Here is a 22944-nt window from a genome sequence, read left to right as displayed (position 1 = left end):
AACTATCAGTATGTGTATGCAACATGTGAAAGGTAAATAAAGGGACATGCAGCAAGCCGAGTCTTTGAACACCGTATCAGTGCACAGAGAATTCTTTATGTAACTGAAGTGAAATTTGCTTCCCACCTCTTATACTGCACTTTCCTTAAAATGACAGGGCCCTGTTAAATGAAATCAAATCCCTTATGACTTGCCTTGCAAGCTGAGTGACAAGTAGATAAGGGCATTTAGTAGTCAAGGGCAATTTCTAAGTGAAAGCATATAGGAATATATGTGTAGTAAAGATGTTAATTAAAAAAAAAAAAACTAAACTAAAATAACATCTCACATATAATTTCTTGCTGAAGTATTAAAATTCAATGGCCATTGCAGAAAATACTTTCAAGACCTTGAATATTCTTCTCCACTTTCTGGCTTAAGAATTTTATATGCTCTTCTTTTTTTAAATGACTGTGGCTTCAGTGACCGCAGTGCTTGAGCAACAAATAAATTCATTTATCTCTAGATCACCTACGCCACCACTGGGAGACCTCATCCAAGCATTTATTTGCAGCAGACAACTACAAGAGAACTTTGGTAAATTCTCCTGTCATTACACTGGGAGTCATTTGTTGAGGTTTTCTACTTCTACATTTCAAACCGTCATCCCTTAATAAACTCCAACACACTACATCCCAGTCACCAGGCAAAAACCTGGACCAAAGACATAACTTGCCACTTAAAGAATACTGGCAGTGTACTTATGAGCGTTTCAATTTCATAATAACCTTTGGGATGTTTTCCACTGAACTTTTAATGTTTGCAACAATTCCAAATTAGCATTATTTTTCCTAAGATTCCTGTAAACATTGTGAATGCCACCCACCAAACGACCATGTCCAAGAAGAAACTCTTTGTTCTCCCTCCTCCAAATTTATTTCTAGATGAAGGTAAGAATCAATATAAAATATCCCACATTATTATAGTGAAAAACTATCTTCTATTCTCTACTGACCATCCATAGTGACTGCTGGTCATTGATATATGGTCAATGATAATTATGAGGTGGTTCTCTTCATACCAGGTGAGAGCAGAGATATCAGTATTCACTGTCAGCACTTTAGCCCACAGTGGAATATTATTACCTCCATATAGAAAAAGAGGGATCAGGGAAAGGAACCAAAAGCTCTCATCAAAGGCTTAAAATAGGAGTATCTGAAAGCCACTGGGAAAGGATATTGTGCCAAAGACAAAAGGTCTTCCTAGAGTAAATCTTCACTTTTTTTTTTTGTCTATTTATTTCCAAATTCAAATATGTGTTTTCACATACCTGCTGTTATCAGGTGTACTGTCTGGGTTTTTGATGGGCTTTGGCATATAACATTGTATTCCTCAAGTGTGATTTCTAGCAATTTCTAAATTGAAATGAAGAAGTTTTATTTGCGTATAACCATGACTTCAAAGAGAAAAGGGTTGTATAAAAGCAGCAGTATTTTTCATTTGTCCTACTGATACAATTGCAGACAGATTGGGGATGAAAACAAACCTGCCTGCAAGCACAGAAGAGCTGCTTAAAAATCTGTAGAAGACTTTGTCCACAGAAGTCCATCCGTCCTTTTTGGATAGTTCATCTCACACAATATGTTACCTCTAACCAACTTGTCGTTCTTATGACCTTAGATCACTGCAGTGACACAGCACCATTATGACCTTCAAAGTCATTCCACATTACATAGCAGCCTTCCAGGATTTTCTGATTAGCCAAGACACAACACTAAAATTGAGAAGACAAGCAGCAAGTCTTCTCAAGCACTACAAAACAAGCAAGTAATCTTCCACTAGCAAGTAATAATGTCAGAAACATACTGCCTTTTAGTAACATAATGAAAAACGTGAGGCCTATGTGTTGTAGTTCAATTGCAAACGGCCACAGAATAATAATTAAAAATATTGGCTGTAAATTACTGAAGTCTTTGAGGTGACAACATACAGAAACTAGTCCACTGATTAAGTATTTGTCACCATCCTGAAAATTTTGGCTGGGACCACTGTTACTAGCATTTAGTTATGTCTTAGAAAACACACCAAAAACACTGCCTGTGATACATATTTTCTCAAAACTCACATTCTGCTGTTCTCCCTACCTCTGCAGATTTTCAAGCCAACAATAGCTGCTCTTTTGATTACAGCTCTAGTCTGTGTGACCGATTCCCTATTCTGGGCTGAATCATCACAAAAGCAAGCGGATTGGCTAAGTCAAATGCTGAATACCATAGCAACTGACTTGCAGCCTTGCTAACGTGCAGCAAGGATTTTTGACTTGAACAAGAGCTACAAGTGAAAACAGCAGGCTAAAAGCAGACCTGGTGTAACATCAGCAATGCAACAGAACTAGAAAAGTCACTCAACCCCTCCCTAATCTTTTCTCCTTAATACCTTTCAACTGCAAAGGGCAGCAACAAATCTTCAGATTCCCATTAAAATACAATACAGCGAGCAAGGAAAAATGTGTGCTAAGGTATTGATTCAGCATATATATCTAGCCAATGCAGACTCTTTGCCAAAACAAATGGGATTAAGTATTGGAAAATCAAGTCAGGGAAATGGAACAATAATAGAGGTTGATCTCGGTTTTAATTAATAATCATATCACAATAATAAAAAGGATTGAAAGCTTCTAAAGAAACACCTCAAAATATACTTAACCCTACTTTGTCTAAGTTAGTGACTACCTTCAGGAACATGTTAAAGTATCCAAGATGCTAACAATAGGACAACCACTTAATGGTAACATCCTCTAAGAACTGCATCAGGTCTACAAGGAAAATACAGGAAGCAGCACATTGCTCTAGAGTAACAGCAAGAGTCCTTCTGCTTCAGGACAGCTTAACATTCTTCCAGGCAGCTGAAGCTATGAAGTCTTTGCTTGGAAGTAGATGTGTCCATATATTCTAGGTGAGCTATAGCAGGCCTTCAGTGCATTGCGCAGTGAAGAATTACAGCCTTCTCTCTTCTCCACCATGTTTGGGGCGGCTTGTATGCTGGAGACTCTATTCCTTCTTTGTGTTTGGGCTTTATAGTCCAGGAGTAAACTCAGCTCCATCCTTTGTGCAACCACTGAAGTGGCATTGAAAACCTACTATGAAGTAACCTATCAAGAGAACCAAATACAAGACCCAAAGCACAGCTACCTAAACTGCTTTTAATATGAGGGCTAGTTTTTAAATCTGAGTTAGGACTATAAATCTACAGTATCAAATGAACTTACTTGATCTCTCTATAGACATCATTACTCCTGAGCTCTTGCTGACATTAAGGAGTACTATAATCCACCCACATCTATGAAAATCGAGACACTTGTTTGCAGTTAAAATAAGAGGAAGGACCTTACTTCACGTTCCTGAATTTGAAAACACTGGTCTGATTTTCTTTCAATTAAATAAAATTTTTAGTTAGTTAGCTGGTTGACTTTGACAGTGAAAACCCACAGAATTCTTAAGGTCTTTTGACCCTCAAAGTCAGGCAGTCTCTCAGGGAGTTTATGGTCACAGGAAACACTTCCATCAGAGACTAGACACTGTGGATTAACAAAGCATAGTTGGTTTTTGGAGATAATTTCATTGTACTCATAAATTGCTTGACATGTTCTATTTGTGTTGCTACAACTGGCATATTTCTCTTTTGTCTCAAGTCTCTGATATATCATAATTCAGACATCAAATCAGCCTAATTGCAAAGACACACTTGTATTCAATATGTACGTAACTCCAGGTATATCTGTATTTAGAGTATTTAGGGTGTATACACAATTGTTGTATGCCACTGAAACATAAGTACCTATCTTCCACAAATGGCGGTTACTGCTCTATTTTAAAGTCAATTTTTTATTTAGTTCACATTCTGTAAAACAGTGCAGAGTCCCCCAGTTAGGCTCCATAAATAGCATGTCCTTGTCGTTCTCACATCTCAAGTAGAAACAGAATTCTGTTTGATTTTAGAAACACAGGAATTTCCAACATTTCCCTTACCTGTCAGGTAGATGTGCTCGAAGGGCTGATCAAAACATAGACCTAGCTCTTGCCTATACCTCATGCTTTCAGAATGGGACTGTTTGTTGAGTTTGTTTTGATATATCTTGGTTTTGTTCATAAGGGAAGAAGCAAGGAATTTTTTTTAATTGAGTTTTATCCAGCAATTCACACAGAGAGAATGCCATCTGTCTTCTGAAACATGTGAAACAGCACTCTGTGGTTAGTACCACATGTGCAAGCACTCTGTCTAAAATAGCACCATATATATGTTGAAGATATTGACATGCTGCTGTAAATACAGACCTTTCACATACAAGATCAGATTTTTTTTCTCATACCAGTAATTCTATTAAACACAAATAAATGACAGTTTATTATTGTGATTTCCCAAGATTAGTAAATTTCCTTTGAAGAGTTTATAGTCTTAAGTCAGAATCGAAAGAGAGGAAAGACAGGAGAATGAGCCAGAAGTACATTTGCCCATTCTGTGTACTTACACACGCTCTCACTCTTGCCTCTACAAATTAGAAAATGTAGATCAAGGACAATAAATTATTTCAACAGCAAAGGTCAGACTCAAGGAAGGCTGGAATTGTCTTTGACCTCAGCTCTGAAAGAATTTTTCCATGCACAAAGTGGCATGAAAGAAATGACAAAGATGCAGTACTGCAGCAGAGATTCAGTGACTGAAGGACATAATGGTCAGGCCAGAAAACGAGTGCTTGAGAGAGGACATGAAATGAAAAAGTACCCTAATGACTAATGGTCAGACAACGGCTCCAGCTGCAGTGTTTCAGAAACTCTGGGACAGGACAAGATGAATGCTCAGAAAGCAAAAGGGAATGCTGCTGCTCTATTCCACCTAGCAAAAGGGCATTACTGAGCATAAATACTTTTATTGTTCTTGTAATAACATTTATTACAATAGAATAATTATTTAATAGATGGTATTATCAGAAAAATTTAAAAGCAATTCGAAGTACCAAAGGTGGTTTTTTGTTTGTTTCTTTTTTGAAAGTACTTTTTTAAATGTACATATCTACATGTTATCCCACCTGAGGAATATCTGGAAGCAACTCATTAATGAGTGGGGAACTCTGTGCTAAGGCAGTGGTAGCTGTTCCTTTTAGTATATAGTATGCTGATACAACTAGGGCCCAAGTAAAGTATTACAAAAGTATTAAACACAAAAAGGAGCATTTCAACAAGCACAGTACACTCAACTAGAATCACCTGCCTGGTTACAGAGATCACCACAGGAAACACCCAGGCCATCAAACAGTTGTACAGCTCACCAAATCTTGCATTACTACAACATTCTAGTATCTTTCTTTTTTGTTGTTTTTCTTTCTTTTTCCTTCTTTTTCCCCCAAGTAGAACCTCTTTCCTTCCCTTTAGACATTTAGACTTCTGAGTTCAAAAGTGAGTTGACCTAGGCAGTTCAAGGTGCTCTGCAAACTAGGTAAACCGTTTCCCATTTGGTCTCAGAATAAACTTTGTTAAATGAGGAATTTAAAAACAGATGGGAAAAGACAGTAGCATGAGCTATGTCATCAATCTGAGAACTCTGCCAAAGTTCTCCAGTGTTATACACAAACAACAACATCCCTGTACAAGTATGTAGTAAAACCTCTAAGAAGCTGTTCACCCTACTATGAAAATGATAAACCACAGCAGTGAGGTTGGCTAAATTGCCCAAGAACACCTGTAGAATTAGTGGCTATGTAAGAAACAGAACGAGAACTCTTATTTATTTTAGGTCAAAGAAACATCTACGCATGTGCCTAGAGTATAAAAGACAGTCAGTACCATTTCATGCAGTTTTCTACAGTCCGGTTTAAAAAAAAAAAAAGCAGATTGCATGTGCAACAGAATTACTCAGCAAGTGAGAGACAGAAAAAGAAGGAACAAAGAAAGAGGAAAAGGCTACATGCCTTTACTTTTATTGTAAATCTTTAGGATTTGCATCATTTTTAGAAAATCTCAGATTCCAAATAACAACACTTCGTACATGCAGCTTCCAAGCGTGCCACTTCCTCTAGGAGACGGGTGTTTTCAAATCACTTTTATTCGTTGCTTATAAAGTGACGCAATACAATCAATGAGCTGTAGACATCTTTATTACAATTGCTTTTTGTGGCTTCCATAGTCCATTGTCATAAGGGCTCACCTGCAACCAGCCATCTGGGATGAAAACAGAAATAAGTGACAGGCATCCTTACCTCCAAGTCCATCTCCAGAATCAACCTCGTAGATGCTTTCCCCTTCCATGTTGTCTGTAGGACCCAGAAGAAAAACAAGATCTCCCACTGGTGATTTGCTCAGGCTCCAGAAGGAAGATGAATCCACTCACTCTGCAGCCAGCAAGTGATATCTTTCAAACAAAAACATAAAAACAAAGCCATTGATCCACTTCTGCTACAAAAAGGAGTGGTCATTTCATTTCTCCCTCAAGTCACCAACATTTCAAAACTGTATGTCAGTTAGTTCCACTTCCAATATCCCAGGTCTTTTATATATCAACACAGTCTCTTCAGTGGGCATCTGAGCTCCCTTTAACTTCAAAATTCAACTGTCATTCATACTATAAATAAAGAATTTGCATCAGGCCATGTTCCAAAACTATATTGAGGGGAAAGCCACAGCACAGACCCATGCTCTTGCTCATATGGCTTGACATGACCAGAAGTGGGCAAAATGGAGCAATATACTACCCATCCAGAGGATTAACTCTTCTCTGGCACACCATGGACACAGCAAGACCAAATAATACTCAGGTTGCAAACAGCAGCACAGCCTGAAGGTACACAGATCATAGGGGTCAGCTTTCTTAAGACTGCTCTTAGGGTCACTTTAAAATTAGGCTGAGAAAGCATCTCAGTTTAGCAATGGATTTGATTTGCAGATGAAAGTAAAGAAGAGTGTAAAGTTGAAGTGTGGACAAAAGAACAAAACCACCCACTGGCATATTTAAGAAAGACAGAAAGGGATCAAAGTCTCTTTTCCCTAAACTAAGCTTGAGTAACTAGTGGTTTTATATTACCCTGCTCCAACATGGCAAGTTTTTACCACCTCCTCCTTTTGAATAAAAGAGAAATCACTCTCAATGAATTTAAAAAAAAAAAAAAAAAGTACTAATGAGTCAAGAAACATCCACACATAGTGTCTTTGAGTGGAAGAGACAAAAGGCAATCAAAACAGCATGGAGTTACTGGAGTAGTTGTGAAGCAAGCAGAGAACTGTCACGCATCAGATGCTCGTGATCCAGACAGCAAAACCAGGATAAGCTCCAGCACTCATCCCCATGTATAAGATTTGCAATCTGATTATTTTTAAAACAGAGGAAAGCAGAAACAGAAAGCCATCCAAAAAGAGCACAGAGGCCTCTCTCTGCCACACATGAACTCAAAGAGGCCAAGAACATAAAACAGGATGAGTGAATGATGATTAATTACATGAATGATGTTATTTATAAAACACAGTTCAGGTACCATTGGTAACCTAAAGCTAGTTATGGAGCAATGCATTGGCTGTCACCTTGCCAGTTTCAGATGAGTAAATCATTAATTTTTATTTGCAAGTCTGTGGCCTTCTCTTTTGCTTTTCCATGTCATTAGGACTACATTCAAATTGTCCCGTGCCACTGCACTTCATTTAGAGGGTGGAAAGGGAAGAAAAAGTTCAGCATTAACATGAACTGCCCTGTGTGTTTTGTTCATCTCCCTTCTTCAACTTCCTATCAACATGAAAGCAGTAAACATTATGAGCAAATTTGTATTCAGACATCGAGTAAAAGAAAATCAATTTTTCAAGCACTATGTCATTTTGTTGATAAAAAGAAGGGCATACCTAGAAGCTTCACACCAGATGACCTCTACTTCTTCAACTTCTTCAAGCATCTCTCAGCATCTGCATGCTTTTGTCGATTTTCCGCTGGTTGAGCCAGTGTAGGTGTATGCCATGTAACTGAGAATGCATAGCACTGCAAAACACTGAGGAGACTTTCCACGGAGTGAAAACTGTAGTGTAGTCATCTTATAGTGCTGGTGCCTCCCCTTCAACTCACTTCAGTGATTCAAGGTGTTATTCTGAATGAAGTCATGTTTTTCAGGTGTGCTACTGCAATTTGCTAGACTGAAGACTGAGAAAGGATCCATGATAATGCTGATTTTTAGTGATGAAGTATCCATTGCAAAAATTTTAGTTTGGAAAAAAAAATCCACACATTTTTAAAAATATGAAAATACTTACCAAATAAATAACTGGAACACAGTGGTTATAGTGTTAAGCTCTGGCTGAATATTCACTCCTGAAATATGTATGTTCCAAATGCTGATCTAGGACACTCACAAGAACATTAAAGATTGTAGTTCTTGTTTATAAAAGCAAAAGCATTAAGCGATGAGTACTGGATTCCCATGATCACAAAAGCACTACTGTAGACGTCATAGGATTTAGAACTGTTTTTACAGGACAAATGGGTCAGATGAGGAAATAAACATAATTTCAGAAAGTCATTGCCAACCCTGGCTTTTATGATGAATACTACAGTCCTGCACAGTAATACAGAAATCACTTCTGTGTAAAGTAACTACTGATCAAAGGACACTGGGCAATGTCTAAAACCTAAACATTATCTTTTTATCCAGGTTTTAGGCCTATTTACATGGAGAAAAAAAAATCCTGTGCCCAGCATAAATACCTATTTCTACATCTGCTGAGGCACAGGTGTTACACAGCTCAATGTCTTTATCCGTCTATAAACAAAAATGGATGTCCTTGTGAAAAACTCATGAGCTGTCTCATTTTGCATTATAGTAATGTACTAACAGAAACCTACATGCCTCTATTGAAACCTGTAAGTGTAGAGAGTAGTAAATTTCATGATAACTAATGTATAAGTGTTGATTATTAAAATTAGATATCAGTATTGTGAAATACTAGTATTTCAGTGCAAGATTACTGAGGCATTAAGTTGAACCAATCTTTGTCACCTAGTTATAAAACTAGTATTATAATTATTATGGAAAACTGATTCAAAAAAAAAAAAGAGACAGAGAGACAGACAGAAACAGAAGAAAGCCTGTTTTTAAATCATTTATTATATGTATTCCTTCTAAAACAAATTGACTGCTGCTTCTTTATTACACGCTTGCTCTCTCTTCCCAATTGGCATCCACACAATTGTTGCTTTTAATAGCATTTCACTCACAGTTGAACCTTTTTTGGGGTGGGGTGGATATGAAAAACCCTATTGTTCTGCTCCGTGGCTACGAGAACATTTTAATTAAAAATTGAAAGCAAAATGATGTGGCAGCACAGAACCATAGAGCCACTCAAATGTAATCACACCAACAGGAGTAAACACAGCGATGGGATGGTTAGTACAGAACTGCTTCTTGCGTGGCTGTGCTGGCTATGAGTTTATCCCTTCTATTAGGGATAGAAGAACCTGAAATGTTTAAGGTTAGCCTCATCACAAAGTAAAAATGCCACAGCGGAGAAGCAGTTAAGCATGAGGTATGACCAAAACTGTTTCAAAACAGATAGAGTGCACGAATGTGCTTGATACTTTTTAAAATTATAGAGCGTCTGAAACCTACAGTACCAGGACTCCTTTAGTCATAAAGTTTAGTTTTCTTGGCAGCGTTTGCTTCTTGCTCATACAAATCCTTTCCTTTGCTAACGCCATAGAGTAGGCCCTATCTTCCACCATCACACCAACTGTAAAGCCATACAGGAACAACCCATCATTTGGTGCTGGTTTCTGGCCTCTGAGGAAAAGGCTATCATGAGAGAAACCAAACAAACCAAAAAAGCTATGAACGTATTTGCTTAAATTGTGTAATCTGAAGTCTTTGTCAGTTACCGGGACGCTGTTGCTGGTGTTGAGAGCAGAACACACAGAAGGAGGCTCAGGAAGAGCCTCACTGGGACGGGTCACTCATAGTTTCTGCCTGCGTGCAGGTTGCAGAACCACCCGTGAGGGGACAAGGCACCAGGTGGCAGGAATACAAAGTCGAGAATGCCAAACTCGATACTGTTTGCATGATGGTGTTTTTTTCCTGAGAGGGGTTAAAGAAGCCTCACTGCTATTTTAACACGTGCCATGTTATATTCCCACAGAGATGCACAGAGCAGCAAGGAGAACCACGTCTGGGCTCCCACTGGAAGTGGCAGTCTTCAGAGCAGGGCCTGGCACCAGGCGCTGCAGGCCGGGGCCTGCCGAAACGGCGCGCGCTGCTCCACAGTCCCACAGACTGGAGGAACCCACGGCCACACACACGGGGGTGATTTCTGCTCTTTTTGACCTGCCTGAGTCCGATAAAGCCCTATCTAATGTAACGTCTACGGCCCCTTGATCTTTCTGAAATGATCTGGTTTGCCCTCCAGCTGCAGATATTGGATTTGGGGGAATTAAACCCCACTGAAGTAACAGAGACATACACTGGAGGATACGTGCATTTTGATAATATTTGAAAAAGCACAAATTGTGCCACAAAAATCAAAGTATGCTAAGAATATTTATATTTACATGCTTTAAACCTTCAGGGAAATTTACAAACTTAGTTCTCTAATTAAAGTCAGAAAGATCCTACAGTTTAGTAGATTTTGCATCACACGCTGAGATAACAAACATGCCAGAATTAAAATAAAGTGGGAAGACCAAAGTCACCACAATAGCACACTTCTCCGCTATCTCAAAGACCAATACAGTCCCAACACATACCGAGGGCAGACTTTTTCAAATCACATTGCTAATAACAGATTCCTAAATAAGCCCCAACTTCCAGGCTGCAGCTAGACAGACCTTCCCCAGGTGTGTACTGCCAAATCCCACCTATAAATCCCAGAGAGTCTTTTCGGGTAGTCTGCACAGGAGAGCATTCATCCTCCCTCATTCATCTCCATTCTCTTGTCACTCTGGAGCCTATTGCAGAGGACACAAGTGATGAGACTGCTTACTCCTCCCTGCTCACCACATCAGCCTTTTTCTGTTCTGTTTGTCGCAAACACCCTTTTTCAGTATTATGCATTAGGTATCACCGAGAACGGTTCCACGTCGGGAACATGGAGGACATGAGAATGCGGTGACTGCACAGAGTGACTTTGAAAACTTTTAGGAATACAACTGATGTCAAGGAAAATCCTAAAGTAGTAGTAGTAATAAAAGGCCAGATTTCTAGCACTATTATGTTCTTACACCAACCTCATCACAGCACAAGAGTAAAACTGATCAGTAGGTTTTTCCATCTAGTTCTTGGAGAAAAAAGGAGAGGAAAAGAAGGAAAAAAAATGAAAATCTGAAGATCTGAACTACTGCATCGATACAGCGGCCAGTCCAGAATCTACTTCTGAAAAGGTTCTGTTCCTTCACGACTTACTTTCAGGTAGATCTACAGTGATTTATGAGATACATCTGTACTAGTCCTGCGCCTCTGCAGGTGGCCAGCCACACACGAGGAGTCCTGCTTAACTAGTTATTTATGCTTTCTCTTCATTTCCCTCATTTGTCATAGGAATTTATTCAAAGCTAACAAATCAGTCCGAGATTCTTCATACATATTTAAGTGCTTTTCAAAAAAAGAAATCAACATTCTGAAAATGGCTGGAAATCTTTTATTCAGTCAGGCATAACCACACTTTAGTTAGTCCTGCAGCAATACCCTAACGAGAAGCCTTCCTGACTACCAGCCTTGATAATCATAATTCCATCTAACAAGGCTTTCAGTGAGACTGTTTTATTATTCAGGGAAAGTCTGAGTTGAATTGATGCTGAGTTGAATCTCATGCATTTTTGGAGATAGCTCCATATGGAAATGTCAAGAAAGTCAAAGTGAAAGTATCCATTCTTTATGGATACATGCATTTTTAAATGCTGGTAAAAATGTTCAGTTTGCAATACCTCCAGATAAGCTCCCAAGTAAAGATTTTGCAAAATAAGATCAAGTGCTAACAAAATGGCTTGCTGGAAACAGCTGTGAAAGGAGAGCTGTCTATTCTAATCCAGCAAAAAACAGTTCTGGGAGGGGATAAGAGTCAGTATGAACAGATGAATTTCACAAGCTCATTCCTCCAAAACAGCCCTCTAAATTGGAAAAAGTAGTGAATTTTAAGCCTGAGGTACTTCATTTCTGCATGTTTCTTTTTTCTTAATAAAGTTTATATTTTCAAACAACTCCACACCTGTTTTACCTGCAAAACTGTTTTATTAGTTTCATCAGACACTTTCCTTTCTGGTGTTTTTCTCTACATACATATTGTGACCTCTGTGAGAGTTATTTCATGCACTGACATTTAAAGTTTCCCAGAGTTAGCAATCCAGCCTCTATGGTAGTATAACGAGAGTACCATGAAACATTCAACATGCTGTTCTCTTCCTCGTGGACCAGTGTGATGGAGTAACTGAGAAAGCTTACTGCTTTAAAAAACATGCAAGAAAGAAGTGCAAACAAACATCCTCTAAAAGATATGCAAAGACTCAAGAACATCAGTTCCTGAAGTCTGCACAACACCAACAGGAACAAAGAACAGAGGAAAACTTCAGCATCAGCTGGTTTTAGAGATGCCCTTTCTTTCTTTCGCTGCTTCAAGCTGCATCTCTGCAACAGAATGCTGTATAATGTACAGTACGAACTGTGCACTACAAACCAGCAATCGCCATCAAGCAAATGTAACACTCCGCGTCTTAGAGAAATAACTTCACAATTTGGTTCCTCTGCTAATGGCAGAAACAGTAACTCTGACACTTAGAGGCAAAACTGATGTTCGTAAAACCACCTGATGAAGCCGATTACGGCCTGAACACATACACTACATACTGTGACTTCTGTTAACTCAGCTGTACTAACTCAGACATGAAGGGGAAGAGGCTGGAGATTACATCAGATATATTTTCTTTCACGATGGGTCTAAGAAGCCAATTTTTGTACCTTAAAATTTATGTTATAGTTACTAGGAAACTGCACTGCATCAAAGATGCATAGAGGAGTTATACATCATTGTCAATTACACAAATTGATCATGGCACACAGTGTCACTCTACTGTCATTACCAACACAAAGCATACCTTAAAAAAAGAGAAAGACAAACAAACAAAAAAAATCAACCAACAACATACAAACACCACCACCTTGATTTGGGGGAATTTTCAGTTTAGAGTCTAAATGCTCCTTCAGTACACAAGACACTGTGTTTTAAATTTGAGTGAAAGATAATAAAATAATAGGATATAGGATTTCTCTATTTCTAACAGGACTGTCTACTTCTACATGACAGAAACTATATTCTGTCTTCTTCTTCTTCCATCCACTTTCTTATTATAATTAGCAATAACTCCAGGAGCATGTAACAAAACTAAAGAACTAATCAACACATTGATCAGAACATGATTTCCCAAAAACTGTACAGAAGATCTGTTAACAAAGTGAGACAATGAAATAACAAATAAACAAAACAAAAAGAACAAGTTAAAAAAAATAAAAGCTTCAGATCAGTAATAACATGGTTTCACTTAGAAGCCTGCAGCATAAAAACAATTTGCTTTCCTTAGGTTTTAGCTGAAGGTCTAAATTAAAGCATGCAGTACATACTTATAGTATTTTCTCATTTGCTTTAGTATTAATTTTCAAGACAATGTAGAAAAGCTGAATTTATGCCCAGCTGTAGTTTTTATAACCAACCAAGAGAAATTTAGTTTGTATGCTAGAGCAACTGTGGAAATCAATTCTTAATCTATGACCTTGCTTACCGCAGCTTGAAGCCTTGCAATAAATAAATGCCTTGAGCCACAAATAAGAAACATTTGGTGAATCAAAGAGACAAATAACACAAATCTATATGTGTATATACAGCATTAGAAAGGTCATATAAAATACAATATTGGCTCTTTTCTTGCTGTAACATAATAATGTCTGAAAGGCAGGACACAGTAATTGGCTGCATTAATACCCAGGTGGTGAACAGTCATGAGTACCTATTTTCTTTTCAAATGACAATGTTCATCTCTTTAGAGGACTTCTTGTAGCCTGATGCTTTTCTCTTTCTCTCTCTCTCTCTCTTTTTTTTTTTTTTTTTTTTAAATGGACAATGCAGCGGTACTTAGAAACACAGAATCTCTGAAAAATACCTATTTTCTTTGTCCTAGCATATGTAAAGGCTTTCCCTAATGCACATTTAAGCTTCGTTGTGAAATTGCTCAGTGCTTCACTACTAACAAAAGGAAAAAAAAAACCTCCAGAGCGCACATCTGCCTGCCCCTAGTCACAACCACCCTTCTCCTTTCTAAGCTGAACCTCTCAAATTCACACACTAGATGTTATTACTTGTTTCTCCACAAGCATTACTAAAACAAATTTGACTTCAATAGCATTACTCACAGGAGTAAAATCTAAAAGAAAAAAAAAAGCACCTATAGTAACCTTTCGTTATTAATATTTTACAATTACAGTTTACAAGAACATCCCTCGCTTTCTGTAAACAGACCTGTACATCTTCAAAAACACACCTTCCACTCTTTATGCACTTGTTTGACTGTAGACTTTATTCAGGCAGTTGCTTTTAAAATTTATTAGTACAAAAAAAGCACTAGTTCAGCTAATTTCCCTCTTTTAATTGTCTCCTTCCTGCTACACTGGAATTCAAATGTGCCTGTGACTGACACTCCCTTTTAGATTAGCATGGCATTATTAGCTGGCACAGCAGGTGGCCGAAGTAACTGATGGACTGATGGGAAGATTTCCCTTATTTTAACTCTAAGGAAAGCATGTAATCTAATAAAAAATTAAGGGATGTGACATTCAGAATTATCCTTGGAGTTTTGTGTAGAAAATTTAAATTTATATATATATATATATGTATATATGTATATATCCCTTCATTGAATATAATGAAAATTTTAGAGAAAAAAAAAAAGAAGACGAAAAAAAAAAAAAGGAGACCAGTACTGACAAAACTAGAATGTCACCAGAGCAAAGGCTAGCCTTACACCGCAATTCCTTGGCTCATCCTACTTAGTCTACCTGTTAACATAGGCTTCCCCAGCTAACATCCAAAAAAAACTCAGGAGACTTCTGAACTGCTCTTCTCCACAGAAGCACAACCTTTTGTCTGCATTGTAGGATTTATTCCAGACTAAGGGTCACTTTTGTGGAAATGATGCAAAGTACGTATCAGTCCAAAGCAGTATCTGGAAATAGGGGAGCAACTGTCCGAGCCTGGATGCAGGAATGCTTTCATAATGAAAAGTCAGGCCTGCTCCAGCCTACCCAGCAACAGACTAACTTAACTGACAGCTGAAGCAGAGCAGGAGGAAGTCAGATTTCACATCTGCTTTCCCATAGCCCAAGAGCAGGAATTTTAGCTTGGTGACGGCCTCTGTTTTATGCCAATGTGGAGAAAAGAACTTGCATCCCAAACTAAATCCCTCGGGCAATAGCAGTGCTTTACAGGTACAAAGCAGATGCAGTTCCCCAGTTTCCAAGGGCTGGGAATGGCATTAAGCAGACCCCTCCACAGCTGCTCCGGGGAACGGGCAGGTATTAACAGGGGGTCTCAAATGTGGGGAAAGCAGCACAGCAGCTTACTGGGAGGCAATCACATGCATCGTCCTGACCAGCGCTCACAAACTTTCAGTACTAAGCATCGCTTAATACCAACGCCCTACGCAAGTCCACCTGTCGTGGCATATAACACATGGCATTTTACGTTAGCTTTCATGGTACAATCTTAAAATTAACTTTTTTTCCCCACATTCAAGCTGTAAACAACCTCTTAGGCAATGACACAAACCATTTGCTGGCAGTTTGTCCCAACTGCAGAAGGAGAGCTGCTCAGGGTATTATCCTAGCTTAGAAGAAACTACTGCCCCACCAACAAAACAACAAATTCGTATTACAATGTGTAGCTGATTATAACCAACGACCTTACAAAATAATTTAAGATTCAGTACTTGTGAAATAAAGTAATGTATTCACTGATGGCTTTGTATCAGCATAAATGACTAATTACTTTAATCAGGAAGCTCAAAAGATAAAGAATTTGATTTATTATAAATACAGGGACTTGCTCTCATAAAAATGACTTGCTCTGCAGTTCAGGACACACTTTGATTTATGGCACTACTTGTAATTCCCTTATTTTTTATTTTTACATTTAATAAGAGGTGAAAAATGGATTAAGAGTAAACTAGAGCAAGCCATATTCCCAATATAAGTTTATTCAGTTCCACAGCAGTACTTGTACATTATCTATATCCTAATATTTCACTAATAGCAAACATACAAAACTATTTTGAAAAACATGCAGGGAGTAAAAGATTAATTTGGCCAAGATTACAGAAAGAATGAGTATTCTTGCCTTCCTCATACATGACTGTGCATTATTTAATGACATCTGAAATCTGTTGCTGAGACCATCTGAACACAACCCAAATCCAGTTTAGCTGGGAAAAACTGTGAGAGTCATAAACATTTCTGAAGATAGATTATAAACCAATTATGGTCGAGGAACCCATCACAGAGAGAGAATGAGAATGAGTCTGCCTAGAGTCTGGTAGCGGACAAGCACGGATCTTCATCTCTTTGCTGTCAGTGACTTCAGAAAGCACTTTGTTCCTTCCTGACCCCTGCGTTACCACTTTTTATCTCACTGCCTTACACTAAGATGAAATTGTTTGGGAGTCTCTCACCCACCTGAAGTCCTCCAAGTTTGTCCTAACAAGATGATTGCCTCTTTCTGCATATTTATGTTGAGGATTTTTGAGGAAATCTCATGGATCTTTTTATGTATTTTGCTGCATGGGTGAAGGGGGGAATGAGCATGCAAGAGATTAGAAAAAAATGTACGTTTTCCGTAGTTTGCTGTTAGCCAGCAAAGTTCTCTAGCTTATGTTAAGTTATTGGAGTCATCACTGGAGCCCCAGGGTCTCTAGGAAGACTGTCACACAGCTGTGTGAATAGGGAGACAATTGCTCAGTCAGATATTACAGTCTTAGGATTATCTGTTTCATCAGCATTTGCCAGAAAACGGTGATTAAGGGCAACGTGAGAATATTTTCAACATGAAGAATGTTTTCACAGACTGGAAGATCTGCTTGATCTAACTTCAGCTCTGAGCTTAGCTAAAGCAAACCATAGTCCCCAGGGCGCTGCGACAAACGGATTAGCTTCACGTAAAGACCCTCGGCAGCGAGGTTCTTGTGACAGCTGCTGCTTGTGCTGACCAGCACGGGCACCGCGACCTCACGTTCCCCCTCTTTTTAATAATATTTCCACGCAATGCCTCTTGTCCCCTGCTTAACAGAAACATTCCTCCAGGCACAAACCACCTCCTTCTGGTGTGTTTACAGAACCAGCTGCGCCGAGTGACTCTTAGGGCTGCCGCACTATAAACAGCAAGATGTACATCTGATTGTGATTTATGGCAGAGATGAACCATGTATTCTGTCAAATATCTGCACAATTCAAGTCAATGGACAGTTTTGTTCAAGAAGCCGGTATTTTTCCTGTTGTACCATCGTGGTTGATGTCTTAGTATAAATCCTCTTTCACATTAAAAAATAATAAAAAAAATAGTTTCGCAGCCACCAGTTCTGACTCCTTGCAGTTACCACCACAACTACATAACATGGCAGAAAGGGGAGTACTTTCACCAGCAGTTTTGTCAAATATTCTCTTGCTATCAAGCAATTCTTCAGAGTCAGGGGATGCACAGAGGAAGTCCTGGAATTTGGATTACTGCAGCTTGGAAGATATCCAGCAAAAGATTGCAAAAAGATATCTGCTTCAGGCCTTATGGGGCATGCAATGGACTGACCCACACTGGCCCCACCATCTTCTATACCCACTCACTGATGACACCAAAACCCACTTCTGCATAGCCGCAAAAAAAATGCCATGCTACTATAGTAATTAGAAAAGAGATCAGAAAATATGGGATATTGACCAACATAACACAGGCTTCTAAGATATTTAATCAGCCTTAGATAGCTCTGGCAGCTCTCTGATAACCTGTGAAAAAATTGGGAAGTCTTTAAAGGTCTTTGAAATCCAGCTCTATGCTACAACTCACAGATGTCTGAGGCTGCATACATAATTTTTAAGGACTGCTGATTAAGATGGTTTATTTTCTTTGTTGGATTTTTAACTCACATGACTGGTTTCATACTTAAATCCCTGTCAAATAAAGGTGCCCTCATTACATGAAGTGGACCATCTGGAGTTCTGCGATTTTTTTAATCCACAGTATTAGAGGTCAGACACAGGCAAGTGTTCAGGGGAGGATTTGGAGCAAACTACAGAAGAATGAAAAAAATCAGTTCAAACAGAATCTGACATAAAAAGTGGAATTCTCATCAACAAAATGAAATTCCAACATTTTACACAATTCTTTAATTATTTAAAAATTGGTGGTGGTTACATACAGAACTATCAGAGCAGTGATAGTAGTGCTACAGAGCAGTACTCACAAGCATCACAAACCTTATTCCAACCCACAAAACTCTTAACTAATTATGTTTCAGGAGGAATATTTGTTTTGAACAGAAATTTTATGTTAAATCTTCATTTTTAAAAGGTACATCTACAGTTTCAGAGCAGCGTTAAGACTGAAAGCTCCCTCTCCCAGGCATTTATTTTGTAACGATCATTTACTTTCATAGTTTGCTACGTTCCACAACTCCCATGGGGAGCTAAATCCCCTCCTTTGCAGCTACTGTGATTACTGAGAGAAAAATAAGAGATACCCCTGAAAATAATAGGCTGACTAGTGGGCTGGTTCTGCTGAGCTCAGCACCAAGGAAAGGCTGCCCAGTATCTCCACTGGGGCAGCTGCACCTAGAGGCTATTCTGACTTGCACTTGCTGGCAGAAGTCCCTACAGGACCATCTGCCAGCAAGAGCAGCAGGGAAAAAATTGCACTGAGGTACTACCAAGTCCTTTCCAACTCTGAAAAATTGTAGAAGCTACCACAAGCAAGACTTAAGACTTTACTATTCTGACTTTACCTGCTGTGGAGTCTTCAAGATAAGAGCACTTCACCAGAAGAGACCAAGAGAGTCTTCATAAAAAGAGGACAAGGAGAAAACTGAACAGATAAATGAATTTATCTTTTGTATGCTGACTGGTATGGTGAGTGCCACAGAATGATGGTCAATGTTACCATGTACTGCAGGTTACCTATAATGAAAAGCTTTGTCTAAGAAAGGCTTATTGGAAAAAAAAAAAAAGTCAAATATATACAGAAGAGGTATGCACACTAAGCTCTTATCTTCAAAATTGCTGCTAAAGATCTATTTACTTATTTCTATAGAAACCCCATAACTATCCTAAAGCATTCAGAATAAGAGATGCATGGCCGAGCAGCCTGTTTCAATACCAGAACACACTGCTGCCCTGAAATGCATGCTCTATTTGAAAGAGACAGATCAAGGAGAAAACATATAAAATTAAATGCAAGACCTTATTCTAATTAGATAAAAGAAAAAAGACATGTATATCTACTTGCAATATATTTTACATATATACGTATAAAATATTGCAAAATTAGAGCTTCATTGGCTTAACCTGCCCTGTTACGTTTACCCATTCCCGTCCTGACAATTTTGTCTTTTGTAAAGTGCCCCCTTGAAGGCATCAGCTTGTAGAGAAGAGCAACAGCTGTTTTTTCTGGGTCAGACCAGACACAGTACGTACCATAAGGGTTGTCTGCATGTTGTGCTTTCTCAAGAATACTCATAGGGCTCCTTCCTCCTTTGCTATTCCTACCAAAAGCATGTTTGTGTATGCTCCTGGTGTGACTGGGCTTTTCTGCCTTTATGGGACCTGTTTGAGGAGTAAGGCGATGATCCTAAGTGATTACACCCTCCCATTTTACTGCTACAGCCTCATCTTCCTTCCCCATCCCACCATTCCTCTCTGTCTCCATCCCACTCTCCATTACACATTTTTAAGTGGCACCTAACATTTAGATCACACTCAGTCTTGGACATAGCCCAAAAGCCTTCACCGACATTACTAACACTGACTTCAGTGAGATGTTTGCTCTCATACCACAGATCTCTGTGCCTTCAAGCACAACGCTGGACCCTGTGAAAATGAGCACCAACAGTGGTGTTTGTTTGTTTTTCCCTATTTCCAAATGCTCAGTTCAGATTTTAAGTTTATTTGGTTCATGGAAAGAAAAAAGAAAAAAAGAAAAAGAAAAAAAGACCTACTTTATTGCCCAGATGAAGTACAGCATTGTGGAGATCTTGTTTTGCTGCATTGTCTGCAACAAAAGACATCTAATCTAAACTGACAACTAACACCACAACTAATCTAAACTGTGAAGCCTCAGTCAGGGGAGAAATTTATCAGATAGCTGGCACAGTTTACAAAATTTTCCAGCATGGGAGAAGGTGTTCTTTTTGTTGTTGTTGTTGTTTTGTTTTACTGTGATTTCTTTTTGGTAATGCTAACCATTCCTTCACTCCCACTACCAAGCAGTTCTCTATCTACCTGCCAGAAACAGCAAGCTTCAAAATTTGCACATAGCTTCAAAATTAACCTGAATAAACTCAGTTCACTGATACTACAAAACCGATCCTGTAAACAGGGAAGATTCCTCTGTATCTAACATTAAAACAATAACATTTTATTCATTAATTTTCTTGTTCTAATGTTCTTGTGAAAAGATGTCAATGACTAGGGTCAATGAGGGGAATGGGTCTCTACATACAGCCTCATCTACAAGCAGACCATAAACACGCAGACCATATATAACTCAGCTAACAGCACAAGCAAGGCAGTATAAATACTAAGGAAGAAAAATACATTCATGAGGGAAACACTAGAAAATAATGATCCCCACCCATGTGCAACCAGCAGCACTGTGGATTGAAAAATGTTATTATTTCCAGGCAAGGCATAACTCGATTTGTCTTCCAGCTTCTTTTACCTTGTGTAGAGTCACCAAGTTCACAGTGTACTTGGCACAATCACTACACCACCAGCTGTATAACTAAGACAGGAGAAGTACACAGGACACAACATATTCTCTGTACCTTCTGCAGCCACTGGGCAGGACGGCAGCAGCACACAATCTTGAATCAAATGCTCCAAAGCAGACCTTCAAATTATTCCCAAGACATTCCTTTTATGAAAAGTTACTGCCTGCAACTCCTTACCGAGCTAGCACTGAGACTCCATGAAATTACAAGGCCGGTGTAGATGCTGCTGACAGAAATATGGCGGAGTTTTCCAAACAGCAATTGGTATCCAGAATCAATGCTTTTGTTCACAATTTCTCTCAACTGCTCCTATCCTAGAAAACAAACAGTACCTTGTCCTCCCAGCCCTGGTCACAAATTGCTAGAAAACAGTGTATCATTCTCTCCCACTTAATTAGAAAAATAAGCCTTTTTTTTCCCCCCTTGGCAAACCACAGAGCAATACAAATGTCACTATGTCATTCAGCACTGCACAGAAATATCCACAGATTGGCACTGGTAGACAATGCTACAGTGAACTCCAGAAATTCCAGCCATCTTTGCCCTAAAATTCCAGCTCACATCTCAAATTTGGTCATCTTTCTTCACAATTTACTTGGATTTCTTTTTTCATTACAGATAAATTTTAATCAATCCTTCAATTTTTATTAAAGTACCTATTAATATTAACCTGTCCTTTAAAAAAAAAAAGTTTGAAGTTTTCCTTTTCTTGAAGCACATTCTTATGTATTGCAAAAAAAAAGAGCACATTTCCTAATTTGCCTCATCTTCCTAGGAGAGCCTAAAGCATTTGACCAAGCAAAAGAATGTCCACAAAGGTCCATAGCATCCTGGCACAGTATCTATTAAAGTTAGGGAAACATTCTCTTTCAACTCCAAATGTAGAGTGGATTATGCTAAATCAGAAAGTGCAAACAGTATTCAAAAGCAAACAAACTTGCTCTTTGCCCTGGAAAATCTCACAGTTCCAGGGTCTTAAAATTTATTCTGTTAACTTTGAATTTGCTACACCTGCATACTAGAGCAGAAAGAAATTTTAAAAAACTCACCCTTGATACTCTTGAGTTGCTACTTCTCACTAGTCTTCCAAGGAATACAAGGTTTTTAAAAAAGCAACAACTTGACATTGGATTTTGCAGCTGATCCGATATTGTCTTGTATGAAAATCCAATTCTGATTTGTAAGCTAGGTTTTTATGGAGTGCAGAGGATGAAACAGGTATCTGTATGTTTATAGTAAGATGACACTGGAAGAAGATTCACATTCTGTATCACCTTTTTATTTTTACCTGCATATCTCATACTGTGTTTGCAGTATTTTGTCTCCGCTTCAGTGTCTGAGTTCAAATACTCTGCTACAAGACAAAGGTGACATTCTCAAAAGCAATTTCGATAGGTCTTAATTTCCCAGGTGCTCAAAAGAAAATAATTAAATGGGTTAAATAGTTATTGTGGGTTTTGATGGATTGTTACCTCCTTTGCTCCCCTTGCGCAGGGATGTTACAAATACGTATTTCCATATTATCTGCATTACAGAGTATTCAAAAGTCTCAGGCAGGATGGGGGTGTGCAGACACAAGAATGCATTTCCTGCCCTTGAGAATTCAGTGTCGGTTGATCCTACAATGAGTTGCATGCGTGCAAACACTTGAACCCTTACAAATGCCATAGTAACGCTGCAGACTACTATGAACTAAATAAATATATAAATCAACATTCTTCAAATACACTCTTATATAGGTGCTATCTGACAAATTGGGTCACCAACGAACTGGACTAAAACTGCCAACCTAGAAATAAATGGAGGGTGCAAACTTAACCCTCCCTGAAACCTGGGAAGACAAGTGACAAATTAATTCCTGTGACCACAGTAATACTAAATGATGTTATGCTTAGAGCCCATGATAACTACATGGTATATCAATGAAACCAGTTGCACAGCCTGATA

General features: G+C 38.6%; 1 protein-coding gene across 9 annotated transcripts in view; it reads right to left on the bottom strand.

Moving 5' to 3' along the window:
* The window catches only part of PPP2R2C (protein phosphatase 2 regulatory subunit Bgamma), a 189448-nt gene that overhangs the window by 89683 nt on the left and 76821 nt on the right, over positions 1-22944 (bottom strand). The window contains exons 1-2 of one of the 9 annotated variants that reach the window (XM_013179642.3): positions 7860-8135; positions 6233-6384 (exon numbers count right to left, since the gene is read on the bottom strand). The exons of 6 other annotated variants lie outside the window; for them this stretch is intronic. In XM_013179642.3, the coding sequence (XP_013035096.1) occupies positions 6233-6281 (49 nt within the window). In that variant the 5' untranslated portion in view covers positions 6282-6384; positions 7860-8135. Of the gene's footprint in view, positions 1-6232; positions 6385-7859; positions 8136-22944 lie in introns of those variants that run through there. 2 more of the 9 variants (XM_013179632.3, XM_013179663.3) reach the window with 2 other exon arrangements.

This window comes from Anser cygnoides, chromosome 4 (assembly GCF_040182565.1).
Source record: "Anser cygnoides isolate HZ-2024a breed goose chromosome 4, Taihu_goose_T2T_genome, whole genome shotgun sequence".
Lineage (NCBI taxonomy): Eukaryota > Metazoa > Chordata > Aves > Anseriformes > Anatidae > Anser > Anser cygnoides.
This window is presented reverse-complemented; position numbering and strand designations above follow the sequence as displayed.